The following is a 23,474-nucleotide window of genomic DNA, read 5'->3' as shown; positions in this document are numbered from 1 at the left end:
CATTGGAGACTTGGGATGCTTGCTCTCAAAGTGCTGCTTGAATGTCTTCGGGTCTGCATCTATAGAGGTCAAGTACAAAATGGGCAAAGTTAACAATTTATGGTTACATTTTTATGACGCATACTGTGATAGCCTATAGCGCGGCACAGTGGACGCTTCATAATAACCATAACACCTTGCGGTCAAACACGGAAATGGTTCCAATCTTTTTTCCACAATTAACTTTTTTTTACAAAGTATGTGTCTGGTGTAGGCTTACCTTGGAGTCACGTTTTGATAGCCATGTAATTCTCTCTTGGACAAGGTGAGTTTTATCAATATATACGCCTCAATTTACACAAAAAAAACGAAATGCTAATTAGCAACAGAGAAGACTTCAGCAAAACTACAAATTCCTGTCGGGAGCTCCTGCACATCAACTCTAGCCGACTCTGTCAGCAACCGTTCACCAGTACGATCAGAGACCTGTGCCCAATCCATGATGAATCTGTGCTGTATTGAAATTATTTGAATAAAGTGTTGAACTTCTTCCGTCCCCTTTCTCTGTCTTAGCTAGCCATGGACTAATCTTTAGCTAGCTAGTTAGCAGAGCAGTATATTATTTTTTTTTGGTATAACTTAGCCTAGATAATTGTTTGTACAGTATGTCGACTTTGGTGTCCATGTCAGCCTTTATGGCGTTTTTCAAGGATGAGCATAAGAGCATTAAAAGGGGTGAAGACCACTATACTGTAAATCTGGCGATGTGGAGTGGTGCAGCTATAGTGAGATGCAACTTACTGGTTTGGTCAGGGCCAGCATGAGGGATAAAGTTTATCCTGTGTTGGTGAGTGTAACTAATAAGTTAAGTTTAAGCATCTTAGCAATACAATGTGTTCTATACAGCTGTCAACATTCTACAAGGAAAGAGACACCTAATCAATCATATAACCAGATTAACCCGAATTCTAGACTTAGATGAGTGATAACTCAGTTCTAGAATGTTGTCATTAATGAGAAAATCTATCAATATTCTGAATGAACTTTGTTTAGACATCCAGCCTGTAGCAGAGAAAAATATTCAAAGGCACAGTATTTATTTATTCGGGGTGGTACATGCATCCACAGTCTTGATTTATAGGATCTTTCCCACTATATGATTGATAAGATAAAATCCAAAGTTATCAATTAAAAGTTTATGGAAAAACTGCACTTGTCCAGTTCATTAAATATTCTACAGCTATAATGTAATCAATCAAATCAAACTTTAATTATACAGCACATTTCTTACAACAAATGCATTTCAAGGTGTTCAAAATAATGCATTGAAAGGCATGTGGCACTTAACATCCTTCCTCTTGGTAGGTCTCTATAGGTGACCAGAGGATTCTCTCTACCACATGAGCTCCACGGATGCATTTCCGTGTGTAGCCATGCAGCCTATTTTGACGGTTCACAATATAAGCTGTGCGGATGTGGAATGCGAGTGGAGGAAGCCAGCCGTGCCCAACCAAGTGGCATCAGTGGATGACCTGTACACGGCCGAAGACTACAACCCTCTGTCCCGAGAGTCCACAGAGGAGGATCTTCAGTGGCTAAGGAACCGTCTCCGGGGCAGGTTCAGTGGAATGCCATGTCTCCTTGAACCTGAGCCAGAACAACCGCTACCCTCCCTGTCTGTACCAGAAATTGTTAAAAACAAGGGCACCTGGGGCATGCAGGCATTCTGACATGGCACTGTTGAGGGAGCAGCAGGAGGCTATACAGGAGGCAACAGTTGGACAGCGCACCAGCCGCAACTGGCACACCATGAGGAGAGGGAGGTTAATGGTCAGCAATTCTGGAGCAGTGGTTAGGGCCAAGTGTGTTACTCCATTGCTGCTAAAAAAGAGTCCTCAGATCACAGTTGTTGGATAGGGTGTAGTCTGTAAAGTGAGGCACAGATAACGAAGAGGAAAGCATCAAGGCATCCAAAATGGCTACAGGTATTGATGTGCAGGAGTCAGGGCTTTGTGTCACAGTAAATAAGAATTTGTTCTTAACTGACTTGTCTAGTTAAATAAAAAATAAAATAAATAAATTGAAGAGGCAGTGAAGTCGAAGGATTTCTATATCAAGGCAGGAGGGTCTTACCGCCTCCGTCAAGACCATCCTTACTGGCACTAGGTCCAAGGTCATCTCCACATCACTGGAAGGGACACCTGCTTCTTCGTTGTGTGGACCTCCTGTCAGTACCGGATTTCAGGGAAGCCTAATGTCCAAAAATATTCCACATAGTTCATACACACACACTAGGCTCCCAGAATAGGTTATATTACATACAAGTTTTGGTCAAAGCAGCCAACTAATGGAATTTAGTTAACTTTGGAATGGGCACAGTGGGAATTGATATCTGTCTTACTTGCTGTAGGTCCCAATCATCCCTGTCTGTACCTGACATTGTTGAAAAACAAGTGAACAATGAATCATACACAAACAATAGGCTCCTACAGTAGGCTATATTAAATTCAAGTTTTGTTCAAAGCAGCCAATCACAAAGTCTGGTCTGAGTGCATCTCCTCAGTTTCATTCAGTAGTACAACACAATTCACATAGCATTTTATCATGGGCACAGTGGGAATGTATATCCTTGATGTTTAAATTGTGTCTTACCCCCAGAGTGAGAGAGAGGGAGAGTACATCACTTCCAGTAGATCTCCTTGCTGAGGGTGGCGTTGATCATTCACTGTTTCAAAGTGGGGTAAGCCTGATGTCCCACATGTCAAGCATTATGTCTAAAACATGGGGAAAAGCATCTACAAATTAAATGTTTTGCACAATATTGTATCAAATTTGATGAGTTACTGACCTGTCTGTTCACAGGCTCGAGGTGTTGTAGTCCTCGCGTTCAGATCACACTGGCACAGGATGTCCATGCACCGAATGGTCTGAGAGATGCACTCCTGTTGGACCTGAAAACAAAGAGACATTTGGTCAGTGGTAGGTCTTTTTCAATGCTGTATCATCATCTTTAAGTCTTTAATAAAGACTCATCTCTTCAGCGAAGGTGAACGGAAAGGCACTGGAGCGACGAACCGCCCTTGCAGTTTCTGCCTGGCCGGTTCCCCTCTCTCCACTGGGAATCTCTGCATCTGACCTTATTACGGGGGCTGAGTCACTGGCTTACTAGTGCTCTTCCATGCCGTCCCTAGGAAGGGTGCGTCACTTAAGTGGGTTGAGTCACTGACGTGATCTTCCTGTCCGGGTTGGCGCCCCCTCAGGTTTGTGCCGTGTGGGGGAACTTTGTGGGCTATACTCAGTCTTGTCTCAGGGTAGTACCACCCACCACTGCGACCTGTATGCTCTAGTTGGCTGGCCCTCGCTACATATTCGTCGCCAGACCCACTGGCTCCAGGTCATCTACAAGTCTATGCTAGGTAAAGCTCCGCCTTATCTCAGCTCACTGGTCACGATAACAACACCCACCCGTAGCACGCGCTCCAGCAGGTATATCTCACTGGTCATCCCCAAAGCCAACACCTCCTTTGGCCACCTTTCCTTCCAGTTCTCTGCTGCCAGTGACTGGAACGAATTGCAAAAATCGCTGAAGCTGGAGACTTACATTTCCCTCAATAACTTTAAACATCAGCTATCTGAGCAGCTAACCGATCGCTGCAGCTGTACATAGTTCATCTGTAAATAGCCCACCCAATCTACCTACCTCATCCCCATATTGTTTTTATTTACTTTGCTGCTCTTTTGCACACCATCATCTGTTCATCATCATCTGCTCATCTATCACTCCAGTGTTAATCTGCTAAATTGTAATTACTTTGCTACTATGGCCTATTTATTGCCATACCTCCTCATGCCATTTGCACACACTGTATATAGACTTTCTTTTTTCCCCTATTGTGTTATTGACTCTACGCTTGTTTATTTCATGTAACTCTGTGTTGTTGTTTCTGTCGCACTGCTTTGCTTTATCTTGGCCAGGTCGCAGTTGTAAATGAGAACTTGTTCTCAACTAGCTTACCTGGTTAAATGAAGGTGAAATAAAAAAAAGTTGGTGGTTTGCAGATATTCCTCTAGTGGTGTGGGGGCTGTGCTTTGGCAAAGTGGGTGGGGTCATATCCTGCCTGTTTGGCCCTGTCCGGGAGTATTGTTGGACGGGGCCACATTGTCTCCCGATCCCCCCTGTCTCAGCCTCCAGTATCTATATTGCAATAGTTTGTGTCGGGGGGCTAGGGTCAGTCTGTTATATCTGGTGTAATTCTCCTGTCTTATCCGGTGTCCTGTGTGAATTTAAGTATGCTCCCTCTAATTCTCTCTCTCTCCCTCCCGGAGGACCTGGGACCATGCCTCAGGATGACCTGGCCTGATGACTCCTTGCTGTCCCCAGTCCACCTGGTCGTGCTGCTGCTCCAGTTTCAACTGTTCTGCCTGCGGCTATGGAACCCTGACCTGTTCACCGGATGTGCTACCTTGTCCTGGACCTTCTGTTTTCGACTCTCTCTCTCTCTCTACCACAACTGCTGTTTCGAACTCTGAATGCTCGGCTATGAAAAGCCAACTGACATTTACTCCTGTTGCACCCTCTGTTACACCTCTACAACCCCTGTGATTACTTTTATTTGACCCTGCTGGTCATCTATAAACGTTTGAATATCTTGACCATGTACAGTTATATTCTCCACCCGGCACAGCCAGAAGAGGATTGGCCACCCCTCAGAGCCTGGTTCCTCTCTAGGTTTCTTTCTAGGTTCCTAGCCACCGTGCTTCTACATCTGCATTGCTTACTGTTTGGGGTTTTAGGCTGTGTTTCTGTATAGCACTTTGTGACATCGGCTGATGTAAAAAGGGCTTTATAAATACATTTGATTGATGATTGATTGATCTTTATCTGGACCGAAAACGCATTACTTGTCATAACACAAACCCACATTTGACAACGTGACAAGTGATCCCTCAACACCCGATCCTCATGCCTCATTGTTTGTTCTTGTTTCCCCAATCAACAGTCTGGATCTTCCTCTTCTGCCATGGCGGATGAGCTGGAAAATGGCAGCTGCTGACCTGAGTGTTGTCACTGATCAGGACAGTCTAGGGTACTATTTGCCCGAAGAGGTGAAATATTGCGATTAACTGTACGGCTGTAATTCTGATTCTAATTCTCAAGAGAAAAGTTAAAACCCTCAGCCGTGAGGACCAACAGTGATAAACTGAGATCATCTGAAAGGGACTGACATGCAGGGATGGAACATAAGGATTTTGTGCACTGGCCAGCAGACCACAATTTCTACTAGCCTGGGTAACAGTCAGGTCCTAAATCTGTGGCATGCGATGTTTGAATAGGCAAAATTTCACTGCTATGTCAGGCTAGTTTGGCACATTTTCTACTAACAATTTTACTGCTGTGTCATGCTAGCACATTACTAGTCCAGTCTGAAAATTACTAGCCTCGGGCTAGCTTAATTTCCATCCCTGCTGACATGTATAAATGACTTCCAGGTCATTTGATTAGTCATGTACAACAGATGCACTTGTGGAGCAAAACCGTTTGTGTTTTGTATGTGGAAACATTGAGGTGGAAACAAGTACTTTGTGAGCTAGCCAGCTAGTTAATGTTAGTTCACCGTTTGTGTAATCACACTTTTCCACGTGGTGACATGCTTGTGTAAAGGACGTCACTCAGCTTGCTTAGCGAGTACAACTTCCTCCCGATTCAGTCCATACCTGCCGCGAACTCGGGACCTCTGCCTCAAACGTCTTAACCGATCGCAAAACCTCAAAAGCTAGCTAATGAGGTGGCGCAAGCGGGACACTTAAGGCTGATGAGTAAGTTTCATACATCCCCATGTGCTACACTAACTAATTTTAGCCCACCAGGGCAGGGATATTTAGCTAACTAGTTGCGTTAGTTCATTGTAAGTGTAGTCAGACTTTTCCCCAGACCCCACAGGTGGTGACATGTTAGCTAGTCCACCAGGGCAGGAATATTTAACGATAGCTAGTTAGTGCTAATCGCTAACATTAGGCACATTCGCTAGCATGTCACTGCTTGGGAAAGTCAGATTACACCACGATGAAATACGGTGCAACGTTAGCGAATGTAGCCAACCAAGGTGACTAACTAACTCACCAGGTGATATTTAGATAGCTATATTTCTGCACTGGTTGGCTAACTTTCGCTAGCATGTCACCACATGAAAAAGCACGACTAAACAAACCGTGAGCTAACGATAACTAGCTGGCTGGCTCACAATTTACTTGTCAATAATATAAGGTCACAACAGTCATTATGCTAGCCTACGCTGGTTTTCTTTTTACTTGTGAGGAAGGTAACGTGCATTGTACACGTAACTACAGTTGGTGGTTATCTAGCAAATTTTCAAAAGCATCTAGCTAACCACAGATCTTTTACCTAACCAAAATAGCTTGTCAGCATCTAACAAACAGGGCTTACTTTATCACACAGCTCCAGCAATGCCTCTTGTATACAGATGTCAGAAAACGATACAATTCACGTATGCTTATTGGAGTAGTGGCAGTGGTGTAAACTACTTCAGTAAAAATAATTTAAAGTACTACTTCATTAAGTAGTTTTTTTTTTAGTATCTGTACTTTACTGTGCTATTTATATTTGACAACTTTTACATGTATTTCACTACAGTTCTAAAGAAAATAATGTACTTTTTATTCCATACATTTTCCCTGACACCCAAAAGTACTTACTACATTTCAAATGCTTAGCAGGACAGGAAAACGGTCCAATTCACACACTTATCAAGAGGCATTTGAACTGATTTATACTTAAGTATATTTCAGGTAGTACATTTACTTTTGATACTTAAGTATATTTAAAACCAAATAGTTTTTGATTTGCGCTCAAGTATTATTTTACTGGGTGACTTTTACTTGAGTCATTTTGTATGAAGGTATCTTTACTTTTACTCAAGTATGACAATTGGGTACTTTTTCCACCACTGAGTAATGGTTACAATCTGGTACATAGCATACAGGTGAATATAATGGTAAAATTGACCTTGTCCGAGAGAGATTTGCGCGGTTATTAACACATCACAGCAGGGTAAGCCTAAACAAAACACAGACCTTATATGAAGCAGTTCTAAAATCCCCTATGGCAAAATTAATGGTGGAAAAACGATTGGAATAATTTTCGGGTTTCACCGCTAGGCTTTATGGGTATTATGACTCGTATTGTGGTATTCAATTCCCGCAGGGATCACGTTCCCATAGGCCTATTATACATGTATGCAGTCAATGTACTGTAAAATGCTATGGCATATATTTCACGAGACACTGTTTTTTAGGCATAATTTTCTGAAAATCTGAGATGAGTTCACTTCCCCCAGGGATCACTTTCACGTTCTAAAAATGAGAAGATCTCAATTGTATCGTCCTCGCGTCTTTTCTCCTCGTCTCCTCAGAACACATTGGAGGAGAAGGTCAGAGGGGCGGTACCTCTGGTTCTCTCATCCAATGAGTTTTGAGAAGGAGACAAGGAGAAAGGAGAGGTCGCGTGGATCAGCCATTGAGAGCATCCCAATGATCAACATAAACAGCCGTGCCTCTCGCAAGTCTTTCGTTTTCGGTCAAACATTATCGATTCATAACTTTCCGAAAGATGGCTGGTTTAGAGCTTTTGTATAGCTGCGTAGCAGGCAGTATTACCTGTCCACAAGACGTCGTTGTGTGTTTTGTTCACTGGGAAATTGTAAAGAGTGGGTACAAATGCCTTGGGTTAGGAGATGAGGTGAGTGTGATGCCAGCAGGCTACAAATTATTGATTTTATAATTCCATATCTTATAGCTAATTGCTTTAGAGTTTACTGACAACGTCACAATTTGTTAACAACGCCAGATTAGCCGTCTGACATGTATCCTCGCTAACCAACTATAGTTGGCTAGTTAATTTACAAGCATTAATAATTATAGTTGGTACTCTAGTCAATTGGCTAAATTAGCTAGCTATACTTAGCTGTAGCTAGTTAGTTAGCAAGGCATGTCAGACTGCTAATCTGTCGCTTGGTAGCCAGTTGTGATGCTGTCAGCAAACTGGGTTGACAAATTAATACGTTTCTTGAATTTGTATGAATGCCAATATGTAAATAATACTCATTATTTTGCTTATGTGGATGTGTTTTGTGAATTAGCTTCCCAATCGCTATCAGGTCTCTAGTTAGATTTTGTAACACGCTAATCAGGCCATATACCATAGGTATGACCAAACGATAATACTATTTACTGGTTCAATTACGTTGGTAACCAGTTTATAATTGCCATAAGGTACCTCGTGGGTTTGTGGTATATGGCCAATATACCGCGGCTAAGGGCTGTATCCAAGCACTCCGCGTTGTTTGCCATATACCACACTTACTCGGGCCTTATTAAGGTAACCACCTGAAACTGGACACTTTCAGAAGATGCATGTTTGGCCGAAACGAGAACGAAGATAGTATCGCCTAGTTAAAGTTGGTTGAAATGCTGTGCTACTCCTAACCGTACCTAACATGTAACCCCCAATTATAATGGATACCACATCTGTTTGGTTAAATCAAGTTCTTTGCTCTTAAAATCTGTAGCTAGGACTGTCATTCTTTGTATCTGATCCATCTACGAATATGAGTGTGGTTACATTCTTTCATTCTTAGTTTAAATTTAAAGTGGCGGGGTTAACATTGGGCTGAAACAAACTCATGATTGTGGCTTTAAATAGTTATCTTGAGAGGGTCTGACGTTATGCAACACGACGCGTGACGATGCATACCTGTTTAATTATGAATTAATAAATCTGTTATTTACATTTAATTCAGCCTCAGAGTGGTGACAAGAAGTCGGAGTTGCTTCCTACAGGGTGGAATGGCAGCAAGGAATTGTACACCCTGCGGTACAAGTCAAATGATGACAAGTCTAATTTCTTGGTCAAAGCCATCACTGTGGATTCCACATTGATCTTCAACTTAATGGTAACTATACAGCTATTCAAAATGTTATTTCAAATCTTAAGTGGTTATTTCTCAGAAATGTAGTTAGGCTACATCTACATTAGGCCTAAGTGTGGTTCTTTTCTATTGTGTCAGGACTCGACCACTGAACAGGTGTCAGACCTGACAATGAATGTCAGTGATTATGTGGATGCAGATCATTTGCAGACATTTGAAAGGTTGGTAAATATGTAATATTTTTGGGGATGTATTGATGTCTTGCTCAATTTTAACAGTACTTAATGGAGCAAAAGTGATGAACAACAGATTTATAAGTATTTGGATAAGGAAATCCACTGGACCACACATTCTTTGAATTTGGTGTGTGCGTGTGGTGGGTCATGACTTTTTTACACCAATTCTTGCTTTGTTGCCTAGAGTCTTAGATGAGCTAAATACAAATATTCCAACTTCAAGTAAATATTTCTCAACAATCCTTTTACACTGAACAAAAATAGAAACTCAACATATTAAAGATCCCAGAAATGTTCCATATGCACAAAAAGCGTATCTTTAATTTTGTGTTTATATCCCTGTTAGTGAGCACTTCTCTTTTGTCAAGATAATCCATCCACCTGACAGGGGTGGCATATTGAGAATATTTTTTTTTCTTCCTTTATTTTAACTAGGCAAGTCAGTTAAGAACAAATTCTTATTTTCAATGACAGCCTAGGAACAGTGGGTTAACTGTCTTGTTCAGGGGCAGAACGACAGATTTGTACCTTGTCAGCTCGGGATTCGATTTTACAACCTTTCGGTTACTAGTCCAATGCTCTAACCACTAGGCTACCTGCCGCCCCTGATTAAACGGCATGATCATTACACAGGTGCACCTTGTGCGGGGACAATAAAAGGCCACTCTAAAATGTGCAGTTTTGCTGACTGTGGGAATGTCCACCGGAGCTCTTGCCAGAAAATGCAATGTTCATTTCTCTACCATAAGCTGCCTCCAACATCCTTTTAGAGAATTTGGCAGTACATACAGCCGGCCCCACAACCGCAGACCACATGTAACCACGTCAGCCCAGGACCTCCACATCCGGCTTCTTTACCTACATGGCTTGTCTGAGACCAGCCACCTGGAAAGCTGATAAAACAGTGAGTTTGCACAACTGAAGAATTTTTGTACAAACTGTCAGAAAGCAACTCAGGTAAGCTCATCTGCTTGCTTGTCGTCCATACCAGGGTCTTGACCTGACTGCAGTTTGGCATCGTAACTTACTTCAGTTGGCAAATGCTCACCTTCGATGGCCACTGACACGCTAGAGAAGTGAGCTCTGCACTGATGAATACCTGTTTCAACTGTACTGGGCAGATGGTGTCGTGTGGGTGAGATGTTTGCTGATGTCAACATTGTGAACTGAGTGCCCCATGGTGGGGTTATGGTATGGGCAGACGTAAGCTACGGACAACAAACATGCTTGCTTTTTATTGATGGCAATTTGAATGCACAGGGATGCTGTGATGAGATCCTGAGGCCCATTGTTGTGCCAGTCATTTGCCACATGACCTCATGTTTCAGCATGACCACGTGTTGCAAGGCTCTGTACACAATTCCTGAAAGCCAAAAATGTCCCAGTTCTTCCATGGCCTGCATACTCTCCAGACATGTCACCCATTGAGCATGTTTGGGATGCTGTGGATTGACATCTACGACAGCATGTTCCAGTTCCCACCAATGTCCAGCAACTCCTCACAACATTCTACTGGTGACAATCAACAGCCCAATCAACTCTATGTGAAGGAGATTTTTTTTTTCACCTTTATTTAACCAGGTAGGCTAGTTGAGAACAAGTTCTCATTTGCAACTGCGACCTGGCCAAGATAAAGCATAGCAGTGTGAACAGACAACACAGAGTTACACATGGAGTAAACAATAAACAAGTCAATAACATGGTAGAAAAAAAAAGAGAATCTATATACAATGTGTGCAAAAGGCATGAGGTAGGCAATAAATCGAATAATTACAATGTCGCGCTGCATGTCGCGCTGCATGAGGCAAATGGTGGTCACACCAGATATTGACTGTCTTTCTAATCCATGCCCCTACTTTTTTTTAAGGTATCTGTGACCAACTGATGCGTATCTGTATTCAGTCATGTGATTTGGCGGTTACAGATTGTCGCTTCGGGTTCTTAGGAAACTATGCAGTATTTTTTTGTGTGTGTTATTTCTTACACTGTTACCCCAGGAAATCTTAAGTCTTATTACATACAGCCGGGAAGAACTATTGGATATAAGAGCAATGTCAACTTACCAACATTACGACCAGGAATACGACTTTCCCAAAGCGGATCCTCTGTTTGGACCACCACCCAGGACAATGGATCGGATCCCAGTAGGCGACCCAAAACAACGGCGCCGCAGGAGGAGCAGGCAGAGCGGTCTTTTGGTCAGGCTCATTAGACGGGCTCACCGCTCCCGAGTATACTACTCACCTGTGTCCAGTCTTTTGACAACAAGGTAGACAAAATTAGAGTAAGGGTTGCCTCCCAGAGGGACTAACATTCTCTGTTTCACGAAAACATGGCTCACTCGGGATACGTTATTAGAGTCGGTACAGCCACCTGGTGTCTTCACGCATCGAAACAAACATCTCTGGTAAGAAGAGTGGGGTGTATGCCTTATGATTAACGAGTCGTGGTGTGATCATAACAACATACAGGAACTCAAGTCCTTTTGTTCCTGACCTAGAGTTCCTTACAATCAAATGCCGACCACATTATCTACCAAGATAAATCTCTTCGATTATAATCACATCCCTGTGTATCCCCCACAAGCAGACACCTCGACTGCCCTGAAAGAACTTCATTGGACTCTATGTAAACTGGAAACCACATATCCTGAGGCTGCATTTATTGTAGCTGGGGATTTTAACAAAGGTAATCTGAAAACAAGGCTCCCTAAATGTAATCACCATATCAAATGCGTGACCTAGGCTGGCAGCATTCTGGATCATTGCTACTCTAACTTCCGCGACGCATACAAAGCCCTCCTTTCGGAAAATCTGACCACGACTCCATTTTGTTGCTCCCAGCCTATAGACAGAAACTAAAACAGGAAATGCCCGTGCTCAGGTCTGTTCAATGCTGGTCCGACTAATCGGATTCCACGCTTAACCTCGCAAGGGTAGGTGGTACGCTACCGTCCCACCTGGTCAACATCCGGTGAAATTGCAGAGCACCAAATTCAAAATACAGAAATACTCATAATAAACATTCATAAAATATACAAGTGTTATACATCGGCTTAAAGATTTACTACTTGTTAATCCAACCGCGGTGTCAAATTTCAAAAAGGCTTTACGGCAAAAGCATACCATGCGATTATCTGAGGACAGCGCCCAGCACACACAACATTACTAACAGTTACCAGCCATGTAGTCACAAAAGTCAGAAATAACGATTCAAATTAATCACTTACCTTTGATCTTCATATGGTTGCACTCACAAGACTCCCAGTTACACAATACATTTTCGTTTTGTTCAATAAAGTCCCTCTTTATATCCAAAAACCTCTGTTTTGTTGGCGCGTTTTGTTCAGTAATCCATTGGCTCAAAGGCAGTCAGAACAGGCAGACAAAATCCAAATAGTATCAGTAAAGTTCGTAGAAACATGTCAAATGATGTTTATCAATCCTCCGGTTGTTTTTAGTCATCAATATTTCAACCGGACAATAGCTTCGTCAATATAAAAGGTAAACAAGAAAGGTGTGCTCTAGGTCGCGCGCACCAGGTGGCGCACACCAAAGAGGTCTGGGGACTTTCCACTATCCACTCACTCGGTGGTCTTACTCCCTCATTTTTCAGAATACAAGCCTGAAACAATTTCTAAACCCTGTTGACATCTAGTGGAAGCCATAGGAAGTGCAATTTGAGTCCTAAGTCAATGGATACTGTATTGGCATTCAATAGAAAACTACAAACATAAATCCATCCAGGAAGAGGGATTTATTTTCTTCTCTGGTTTTTGCCTGCCATGTCAGTTCTGTTATACTCACAGACATTATTTGAACAGTTTTGGAAACTTTAGTGTTTTCTATCCAAATCTACTAATTATATCCATATCCTAGCTTCTGGGCCTGAGTAACAGGCCGTTTACTTTGGGCACGCTTCTCATCTGGAGGTGAAAATAGTGCCCCCCTACCCTAGAGAGGTTAAGGTCGAATCCGGAAACTATCATCTCGAAAACAAAACATATATATTCTTTCAGTGAAAAACGGAACCGTTCTGTATTTTATCTAACGGGTGGCATCCATAAGTCTAAATATTCCTGTTACATTGCACAACCTTCAATGTTATGTCATAATTACGTAGAGTTCTGGCAAATTAATTCGCAACGAGCCAGGCAGCCCAAACTGTTGCATATACCCTGACTCTGCGTGCAATAAACGCAAGAGAAGTGACACAATTTCACCTGGTTAATATTGCCTGCTAACCTGGATTCCTTTTAGCTAAATATGCAGGTTTAAAAATATATACTTCTGTGTATTGATTTTAAGAACGGCATTGATGTTTATGGTTAGGTACAGTCGTGCAACGATTGTGCTTTTTTCACAAATGCGCTTTTGTTAAATCATCCCCCGTTTGGCGAAGTTGGCTGTCTTTGTTAGGAAGACATAGTCTTCACACAGTTCGCAACGAGCCAGGCGGCCCAAACTGCTGCATATACCCTGACTCTGTTGCAAGAGAAGTGACACATTTTCCATAGTTAAAATAAATTCATGTTAGCAGGCAATATTAACTAAATATGAAGGTTTAAAAATATATACTTGTGTATTGATTTTAAGAAAGGCATTGATGTTTATGGTTAGGTACATGTTGGCAATATCATCAACCATGTGTAGTTAACTAGTGATTATGATTGATTGTTTTTTATAAGATAAGTTTAATGCTAGCTAGCAGCTTACCGTGGCTTCTTACTGTATTAGCGTAACAGCAGGCTCCTCGTGGAGAGCAATGTAAGGCAGAGCGTTGGACTTGTAACTGGAAGGTTGCAAAAACGAATCCCTGAGCTGACAAGGTAAAAATCTGTCTTTCTGCCCCTGAACAAGGCAGTTAACCCACCGTTCCTAGGCCGTCATTGAAAATAAGAATGTGTTCTTAACTGACTTGCGTAGTTAAATAAAGGTGTAGGGGGGGGAAAAATCGGCCAAGTTGGTGTCCAAAAATACCGATTTCCGATTGTTATGAAAACTTGAAATCGGCCCTAAATAATCGGCCATTCCGATTTAATCGGTCGACCTCTACATGCAATACACCAAATTAAAGCTACACTTGTTGTTAATCCAGCCGCAGTGTCAGATTTTTAAAAAGGCTTTACGGCGAAAGCAAACGATGCTATTATCTGAGGACAGCACCCCATCAAAGACAGACAATCATATTTCATCCCGCTAGGCGCGACACGAAACTCAGAAATAAAGATATAATTCATGCCTTACCTTTGACTAGCTTCTTCTGTTGGCACTCCAATATGTCCCATAAACATCACAAATGGTCCTTTTGTTCGATTTAATTCCATCGTTATAAATGGACATTTTGGCTATATTTGGCGCGTTTGATCCAGAAAGCACCGGTTCCAACTCGCACTACATGACTACAAAATATCTCATAAGTTACCTGTAATCTTTGTCCAAACATTTCATACAACTTTAGGTATTTTTTTAATGTAAATAATCGATAAAATTTAAGACGGGATAAACTGCGTTCAATACCGGACGAAAACAGTGAGCGCGTTCCAGGTCGCGCGCACAAACATTAGAGTGCACCTGGAGTGACGCAGGAAAATAACAGGGCTACTTCTTCATTTCTCAAAAGGAAAACATCAACCACTTTCCAAAGACTTGACATCTAGTGGAAGCTATAGGAACTGCAAGCATATTTCTATTAAAACGGGCTTGCCATAGAAAACCAATGGAAAACAGATTGACCTCAACAACAAAAAATTCCCTGGATGGATTGTGCTTGGGGTTTCGCCTGCCAAATCAGTTCTGTTATACTTGGACTTTATTCAAACAGTTTTAGAAACTTTAGAGTTTTCTATCCAAATCTACTAATTATATGCATATTCTAGCTTCTGGGCCAGAGTAACAGGCGGTTTACTCTGGACACCTTATTCATCCAAGCTACTCAATACTGTTCCCAAAGAAGTTAACTCTCGCAAGGCTGCCGTCCCAGACCGCATCCCTAGCCGAGTCCTCAGCCTATGCGCAAACTAGCTGGCTGGTGTGTTTACGGACATATTCAATCAATCCCTATCCCATTCTGCTGTTCCCACATGCTTCAAGAGGGCCACCATTGTTCCTGTTCCCAAGAAAGCTGAGCAAAACGACTATCGCCCCGTAGCACTCACTTTCGTCATCCTGAAGTGCTTTGAGAATAGTCAAGGATCATATCATCTCCACCCTAGACCCACTCCAATTTGCTTACCGCCCCAATAGGTCCACAGACGACGCAATCACAATCACACTGCCCTAACCCACGTGGACAGGAGGAATACTTATGCGAGAATGCTGTTCATCGATTACAGCTCAGCATTTAACACCATAGTACCCTCCAAACTTGTCATTAAGCTCAAGACCATGGGTCTCGACCCCGCCCTGTGCTACTTGGTCCTGGACTTCCTGATGGGCCGCCCCCAGGTGGTGAGGGTAGGTAACATCACCCAGCTGATCTTCAACACTGGGGCCCCAGAAGGTTGCGTTCTCAGCCCTCTCCTGTACTCAGACAGCGTGGTGAAGGCGCAACAGCGCCTCTTCAACCTCAGCAGGCTGAAGAAATTTGGCTTGTCACCAAAAACCCTCACAAACTTTTACAGATGCACAATTGAGAGTATCCGTCGGGCTGTATCACCGCCTGGTACGGCAACTGCTCTCGCCCACAACCGTAAGGCTCTCCAGAGGGTAGTGAGGTCTGCACAACGCATCACCGGGGGCAAACTACCTACCCTCCAGGACACCTACACCACCCGATGTCACAGGAAGGCCATAAAGATCATCAAGGACAACAACCACCCGAGCCACTGCCTGTTCACCCCGCTATCATCCAGAAGGCGAGGTCAGTACAGGTGCATCAAAGCTGGGACCGAGAGTCTGAAAAACAGCTTCTGTCTCAAGGCCATCAGACTGTTATTAAACAGCCATCACTAACATTGAGTGGCTGCTGCCAACATACTGACTCAAATCTCTAGCCACTTTAATAATTCAAAATTGGGTATAATAAATGTGTCACTTTAAACAATGCCACTTACCCTACATTACTCATCTCATATGTATATACTGTGCTCTATACCATCTACTGCATCTTACCTATGCCGCACGGCCATCGCTCATCCATATATTTATATGCACATATTCTTATTCATTCCTTTACACTTTGTGGTGAAATTGTTACATTACTGCACGGTCGGAACTAGAAGCACAAGCATTTCGCTACACTCGCATTAACATCTGCTAACCATGTATGTGACCAATAAAATTTGATTTGAAATCCATAGATTAGGGCCTAATCAATTGACTGATATCCTTATGAACTCAGTAAACCCTTTGAAATTGTTGCTGTTGTGTTTTATATTTTTGTTCAGTGTAGATACAATGACAAGATGTGTCAAAGCTCCTTGTGACAAAATACATTTTCATGCATTACAATTTTTATTCCAGTTCTGTACAGAATGATCCTTATTATTCCTATAAGTATCTAAACCGTGTTGATATTGACATGATCCTCCCCTCTGTCAGTGTATTCAAAAATGCAGAAGATTTGTCTCAGAAGGTGAAGAGACAGCTCCTTCCCTCAGTGCCCGCGCCAAGAAAGGAAGACAAGAGGAGCAGAGAGAAATCCGATGACTCCCAGCCGGACAGTGACCCTCTCCGCATTCCCACAAGGCATCCACAGACCAATAGGCAGCCTAACTGGTTTGTACAACATACCTTACTACAGGTTTCTTCAACTGGTGAATGTTGGGCCAGTTGATGTTCACCTTAGTAAATAAGAACATTACTTGAATACCCCTACTGTACTATATCAGCTGTAGTCACTGATTTATACTGAATGTTTTAGCCTAGTAACATTACAAAATGGTATTTATGAATATGTTACTCATTGCAGGAAAGTAGGTGTGTTGCACGTCACTAATTTACAAGAGTGTCATTTGAATGTAAACACTTCATGTCCAATTTCTAAAATTCTCCAGTAGAAGGCCTTGCTTTTATTTCTTAACTCGCAACCGTAAGCTAATTTCTGTAATTGGCTTGCCATTAACTTGTAAATAATGACTAAGTTTATTTTCATGTAATAATGAATACAAATTAGCTTAAGTGAAGACGTCAGCTATATGATATGGTCATTATTTGAACTGGCTAGCCAGCTTACTTAAGGTTATCTGGCTAGCTAACAAGCTAGAAATGAACCAAAACAAACCAAAACATTGTTTAGAAGTTGCTTTTAGTTGCCTGGTTTGCTATATTGACATACTACATTTTAAACGGATGGGTTGATTGGTGGTAAAAATACACCAGTTATGCTATTTTGGACCACCAGGACAAGTTTGATGTCGAAGACAAAATAGTGTTCATGAGGTCACTATGACAACTGTCAACAGATATATCAATACACGGTATAAACCAGCTCTTAGTCTGTTTAATTAGTACACTACCCTACTCACTCTGTTTAGCACATGGCCTCATACAAATCCTTAAAGAGATGGTTGGGGCTAAAGCTTAAGAGCGTGTGAACGATGCTGAATGGTTGTAGACCGAGCTCTCCATTAGGTGTACCAAAATATTCGAGGGGCATTTTCTCATAAGTGGGGTTTATCAACTTTCAAAGCAGAATTACTTTCCCATTGTTTCTCAACTCTAGTGTATGATATATAATTTTCGATTTCTGAGTCGCTACTTTTATCCAATGTTAACATAATTTCAAATTTTGCTACATAAGACCGTATTACCAACACACCAGCAGTCAATTTCCAGGTGACCGTTTTAGTCACGGTAATTAGGTTTCTCCAAGCTCTGGTCATTAGTAGTCTACCAAACTTGATAACTGCCTGGTACTCTGTCCCTCTAATCTCTCTGACATTAATGCAAATGTAATTGCAAGTCTAATCAAACACTTCATGAGTGGTCATGTTGCGCAAAATTTCTATAGGCTATGCAACTTATCTAATATTAAGCACATTACTTCTCTTTACAGCAGGAGTATAGCCTACCTGGCTGGCATGAAAATGAACCACGGGAAAATTTATCCTCCATTCGCTATTTAAGTGCATGGATGACATTTTATTTTTTCCCCGATGCCCCTGTTTTGAAACAGGTGCATGATAATGGTCTATTCTAAATCAAAACAAGTTTCACACGTATAGTTGCCGTTTACATACACTTAGGTTGGCGTCATTGAAACTTGTTTTTCAACCACTCCACACATCTTTGTAAACAAACTATAGTTTTGGCAAGTCGGTTAGGCCATCTACTTTGTGCATGACACATCATTTTCCCAACAATTATTTACAGGCAGATTATTTCACTTACAATTCACTGTATCACAATTCCAGTGAGTCAGAAGTTTACATGCACTAAGTTGACTGTGCCTTTAAACAGCTTTGAAAATGTCATGGCTTTAGAAGCTTCTGATAGGCTAATTGACATAATTTGAGTCAATTGGAGGGGTACCTGTGGATGTATTTCAAGGCCTACCTTCAAACTCAGTGCCTCCTTGCTTGACATCACGGGAAAATCAAAAGAAAATAAATTGTAGACCTCCAAGTCTGGTTCATCTTTGGGGGCAATTCCCAAACGCCTGAAGGTACCACGTTCATCTGTACAAACAATAGTACGCAAGTATAAACACCAGCCGTCATACCGCTCAGGAAGGAGACGCGTTCTGTCCTAGAGATGAACGTACTTTGGTGCGGAAAATGCGAATCAATTCCAGAACAATGGCATCATGAGGTAGGAAAATGATGTGGATATTTTGAAGCAACATCTCAAGACATCAGTCAGGAAGTTGAAGCTTGTTTGCAAATGGGTCTTCCAAATGGACAATGACCCCAAGCATACTTCTAAAGTTGTGGCAAAATGGCTTAAGGACAACAAAGTCAAGGTATTGGAGTGGCCATCAAAGCCCTGACCTCAATCCTATAGAAAATGTGTGGGCAGAACTGAAAAAGCGTGCACGAACAAGGAGGCCTACAAACCTGCCTCAGTTACACCAGCTCTGTCAGGCGGAATGGGCCAAAATTCACCCAACTTGTGGGAAAGCTTGTGGAAAGCTACCCGACACGTTTGACCCAAGTTAAACAATTTAAAGGAAAAGCTATCAAATACTAATTGAGTGTATGTAAACTTCTGACCCACTGGGAATGTGATGAAAGAATAATAGTAGAGCGAATGATTTATTTCAGTTTTGTATTTGTAACTTTTCACCATCTTAAAATAAAGTGGTGATCATAACTGACCCAAGACAGGGAATGTCAGGAATTGTGAAACTGAGTTAAACATTTTTTTTTAAATGTATTTGGCTAAGGTGTATGTAAACTTCCGACTTCATCTGTAAGTGTTGATACTATATTGACGTGCATGCATACTTTTCACATTTTGTTTTTCAGTTAAGATCCCTGCGGGTGAAAGGCACACCGTTGAATGTACATTGATTTTGTATTTAGTTGGCAGCTGACGTGAATTGGATGTACAATCAAATCAACCAGTTTTCTACTTTGGATCAATAGATTTAGTTGACATCTGACAATACCTTGCATGGGTGCAAAACTATATGCGGTCTTTAATTTGCCGTGTGTGTTACGATACCACGACGCAGACTTAATCTCTTGAGTGTAACAGTCCTAATGTAGAAAAACTTCCTCATGTTGTCACCCAGATTCACATTTGTTTATTTTGCAAGCTATAACTCACAATATTTTAACAAAGTAGGTTTTAAAAGACCATAGAGTGAAGTCTGCTTCGTGTTACACTAGTGGTGTCATGTGTTTTTCAGGCCAGACCCCATGGCTCCTTTCGCTGCAGGTGGAGCTGATCTGGATCCCTTTGGGTGAGTTTCCCTCCTGCACTCAGCAATGGTAGAACAAGGGACAATGAAGCAGACGTTGGACCATTCCTCACAATGGCTGGGCTTTTTTACCAAAAATGTTTTGTGTACTGTACATTTCTCTCGTTCATTACAAAAAGTAATAGAAATTGACATTGAATGAGATCCTCAAGACATCTTGACTGCAAAGCAATTGTTTTCTTTGAATTTAAAGCACTAGGCGCTAAAGACATTAATCCAACCACTCCGAATGAGTCCTCCAAATATGTAGATGGTATTCATTTAAAGGACTATTCATTTATTTTAATTTACGATTACGTGACTTGAATTATGCGGACAATGAAGATCAGGCTCAAATATTAGGAAAGTGGAAAACTCTTGAGTCACTATCACAGCAAATAGAACATGCTATCTAATGCAATATACCAATGACTGCTCTGTTTCTGTGTCTCCCAGTGGTCGTGGAGGAGGGATGATCGTGGACCCTTTGAGGGCTGGTTACCCCCGCTCGGGGTTTGACCCCTCTGGTGGGCTCCCTGGCATCCTGCCGCCGGGAGCTGTGCCACCCGGGGCCCGCTTTGACCCCTTTGGGCCTGTCGGAAGACACAGACCTGGGTAGGAGTTATTTCCTTGTATTTTATTTTGGGTATTAATAATGTTCACCATTTTATAAGGGTTTCATAAGTAGTTTGCTCACCATTGTGAATTATTCCTACATTTGTAAATGTTAGTAAGCTGTAAAAGTGTAGTTATTTACAGACTTTGAACTATTGATTATATTCATTATTTACAGTAATGTATGAACTATACACCTTATAAATTATTAATCATTCGTGCATAATTGGAATGTTGTGTAAGTAATACATCTATTTATTGCTAACTAGCTAACATTTACATTTGTAGGGGTGTTGGGGACAATAAAGGCCACTCTAAAATGTGCAGTTTTGTCACATAACACAATGCCACAGCTGTCTCAAGTTTTGAGGAAGCATGCAATTGGCATGCCAACTGCAGGAATGTCCACCAGCGCTGTTGCCAGAGAATTTAATGTTAATTTCGACCATAAACCGAGGCAGCTTAAATGTTTTTTAAAAGTTTGGCTGTATGTTCAACTGGCCTGAGAACAGCCACCTGGACAGCTGATGAAACTGAAGAGTATTTTTGTCTGTAATAAAGCCATTTTTGTGTGTGTGGGGGGGGGGGGTAGAGTGTGTCCGATTTTGGCTAGGCCTGGTTCCCCAGTGGGTGAGCCTATGCCCACCCATGGCTGCGCCCCTGCTGAGTTATGTGAAATCCATAGATTAGGGCCTAATGCATTTTTTTCAATTTACTGTTAACTCAGTGATTGTGTTTTTATTTTTGTGCATAATATTTATAAATGATATGCCTTTTATAATTGATTTGTTATAGCGTGTAACCTCACTTTTATTTGATGGGATTTATTTGACATGGATAAGTGTACAATAAATAACATTCCGGTGTTCAAATCAATCCAAGTGTTCCTGAGTTAGGAAAAGAGATGGATTTTCATCCGTATGTTGGGTAAGAAAGCGAAGGCTATTGTAAACACACACAGGTATTTGAGATGCAATATGTCAGTCAGTTGTATGTAACTGAAGTCGAGGTTAAATTCTTCTAGGCTGTCATCTAAGAGTGGGGGAAAAAATGGCTGGTGTGGTGGGCCGTCACAGAAATTGCCCACCAGGTATGTCTTGAGTGGGGCATTTGTCGAAGAGTATGGATGTATGACTGTATTATGCTTTGTGGTTTCCAGGCCAGACCCAGATCACATGCCGCCGCCAGGCTATGATGACATGTTCATGTAGAAGAAAAGGCACTCCTCTGCTCTTCACACTTCCTGGACCACTTCCTGTCTCTGTAATGCAAGAGGAATACACACTTAGACAGGCTCTGGAACTTTGGCCCCCCCAAAAATATATTTAATAAAAAATAATAATTAACCTCCCGCTTTGACACTTCCTGGCAGCTCAATGTGTAGTTCGTTCATTCATGCATGCATGATCTATGAGCAGAGTTAGTTTGGCTTGAATTAGCCACAAAATTCCTAGTTTGAAAGCAACTGTTTTTCTGGAAGCTGTGCTTTGTCATTTTCCCCTCATGTGGGCCAGCCCCTTAGCAATTCGATTTCAACCAATGAGCTTCAGCCCTCGTCATGCAAGTGACCGCTAGCAAGATGCACATACAGCAGAGTGAGAGAGAGCAATAACCTGGTGCACGTAGGTGACACTACCTTCACGAACTACTGGCTTAAAAAGTATACTAAAGTACTGGAGAATCCCTTTTAATAAAACTGTTAGACTAATTTGTTCAGTGTGAGGAATAAAGCTACTTTGTACACACTTTTTTTTGGGGGGGGGCTTATTTGGAGGGGTTCTAATTGAAACAACATTTTGGAGTTCATAGTCAAATGTTCAAGCAGCTAATATTTGTTTTGATTTTCAAATGCTGCTTGCAAAGACTGGCTTTTGCTGCTTGTGTCCCCAAAAGTAAAATGTGAGAACCTGTCCAATTTGTTTTACAATCTAAGTCATTCGTATACACACCTACAGCATTAGAAATGTAATGATTTGATCCAAGTTATGTCTGCTACCCAACTTAACATGATAGTTTGCTTTTACTGGCATCTTATTAAAATATGTTTTTCAGACTTCACTGGTTTAAGTCCAGCAAAATGTTGTAATAAAATATTTATTACATTCCAGTTTTTGTAATTACTATTTTAAGTTTTTGTGTTAAAAAAAAAAAAACTGGAATGCAAAACACTGTAGAATGAATAGGCTACATTAGAAGCTGTCAAATACTCAATTTTAATAACGGCCTTCAGTGTGCTCAGGAAATCCTGCCCTCTATTTTTAGTCACAGTATATACATTTCTTTGCTCCATCTATTACAGCTCACCTTCACAAGAGCATAAAACTAAAGTATGTAGCAAATGCGTTCACTATTGGGAAAAGATGCCAAAGGATAATTTTCTTCCCTTTTTCGAGAACTTTCATACCATGTAATCTGAGTGGATATAAGTTTATCCCAGCATAGATACACCGTGCTCGTTTTCACAGAGAAATCTTATTCACATAGCTAGCTGATGCTCTGCCTGTGTTCTCTAAGGTCTGTCTGCGCCCCCTTGAATCTAATTAGTATAATAAAAATCCACAATCAGTTGAAATTTGTTTTTTGCTTTGGATTCGTCTCAATGAACCTTATCCTTCTATGTCGCACTTCTGCGGTGAAAGGTAACAGAGCTAGAGCGGTTTTTGTCAGACCATGAGACATCCCGAAAATCGGTCTTCTCACAAAATCGTCTCAAGCGTCGGTTTGGCCTATAAACTATTATTGCTCCGTTTTTGCTCTACCCCCACAAGCGTCTTGGGACTCGTCTGAAGTCAATACAGCCGTAGTGTCAAAGTTTGGGCTACACACTAATATGACCCCTTGGTGCAAAGGTGAG

General features: G+C 41.6%; 1 protein-coding gene and 1 long non-coding RNA gene across 2 annotated transcripts; one reads left to right on the top strand and one right to left on the bottom strand.

Moving 5' to 3' along the window:
* Positions 1-302: 302 nt before the first annotated feature.
* LOC111969632 (uncharacterized) lies at positions 303-7,136 on the bottom strand. Its single transcript, XR_002878030.2, has 3 exons — positions 7,072-7,136; positions 2,828-2,930; positions 303-2,774 (listed from the first exon to the last, which is right to left on the bottom strand). It is a non-coding gene; the product is annotated as an uncharacterized lncRNA (long non-coding RNA).
* Positions 7,137-7,500: 364 nt separating this feature from the next.
* Positions 7,501-22,727, top strand: psmf1 (proteasome inhibitor subunit 1). Its single transcript, XM_023995772.2, has 7 exons — positions 7,501-7,735; positions 8,796-8,948; positions 9,063-9,145; positions 16,702-16,878; positions 19,955-20,008; positions 20,462-20,620; positions 21,780-22,727. Exons 1-7 carry the CDS (start codon positions 7,607-7,609, stop codon positions 21,829-21,831), a joined length of 807 nt encoding a protein of 268 aa, XP_023851540.1. The 5' UTR covers positions 7,501-7,606; the 3' UTR covers positions 21,832-22,727.
* Positions 22,728-23,474: the final 747 nt, after the last annotated feature.

This window comes from Salvelinus sp. IW2-2015, linkage group LG11 (genome assembly GCF_002910315.2).
Source record: "Salvelinus sp. IW2-2015 linkage group LG11, ASM291031v2, whole genome shotgun sequence".
NCBI classification, from domain to species: Eukaryota; Metazoa; Chordata; class Actinopteri; order Salmoniformes; family Salmonidae; genus Salvelinus; species Salvelinus sp. IW2-2015.
This window is presented reverse-complemented; position numbering and strand designations above follow the sequence as displayed.

What these genes read in the sequence shown, in the direction of transcription:
- psmf1 (XM_023995772.2), top strand. Translation starts at nt 7,607, where the DNA reads ATGGCTGGTTTAGAGCTTTTGTATAGCTGCGTAGCAGGCAGTATTACC. An exon ending in CATTTGCAGACATTTGAAAG is followed by an intron (nt 9,146 to 16,701) that starts GTTGGTAAATAT and finishes CCCCTCTGTCAG; the next exon opens with TGTATTCAAAAATGCAGAAG. An exon ending in ACCAATAGGCAGCCTAACTG is followed by an intron (nt 16,879 to 19,954) that starts GTTTGTACAACA and finishes TGTGTTTTTCAG; the next exon opens with GCCAGACCCCATGGCTCCTT.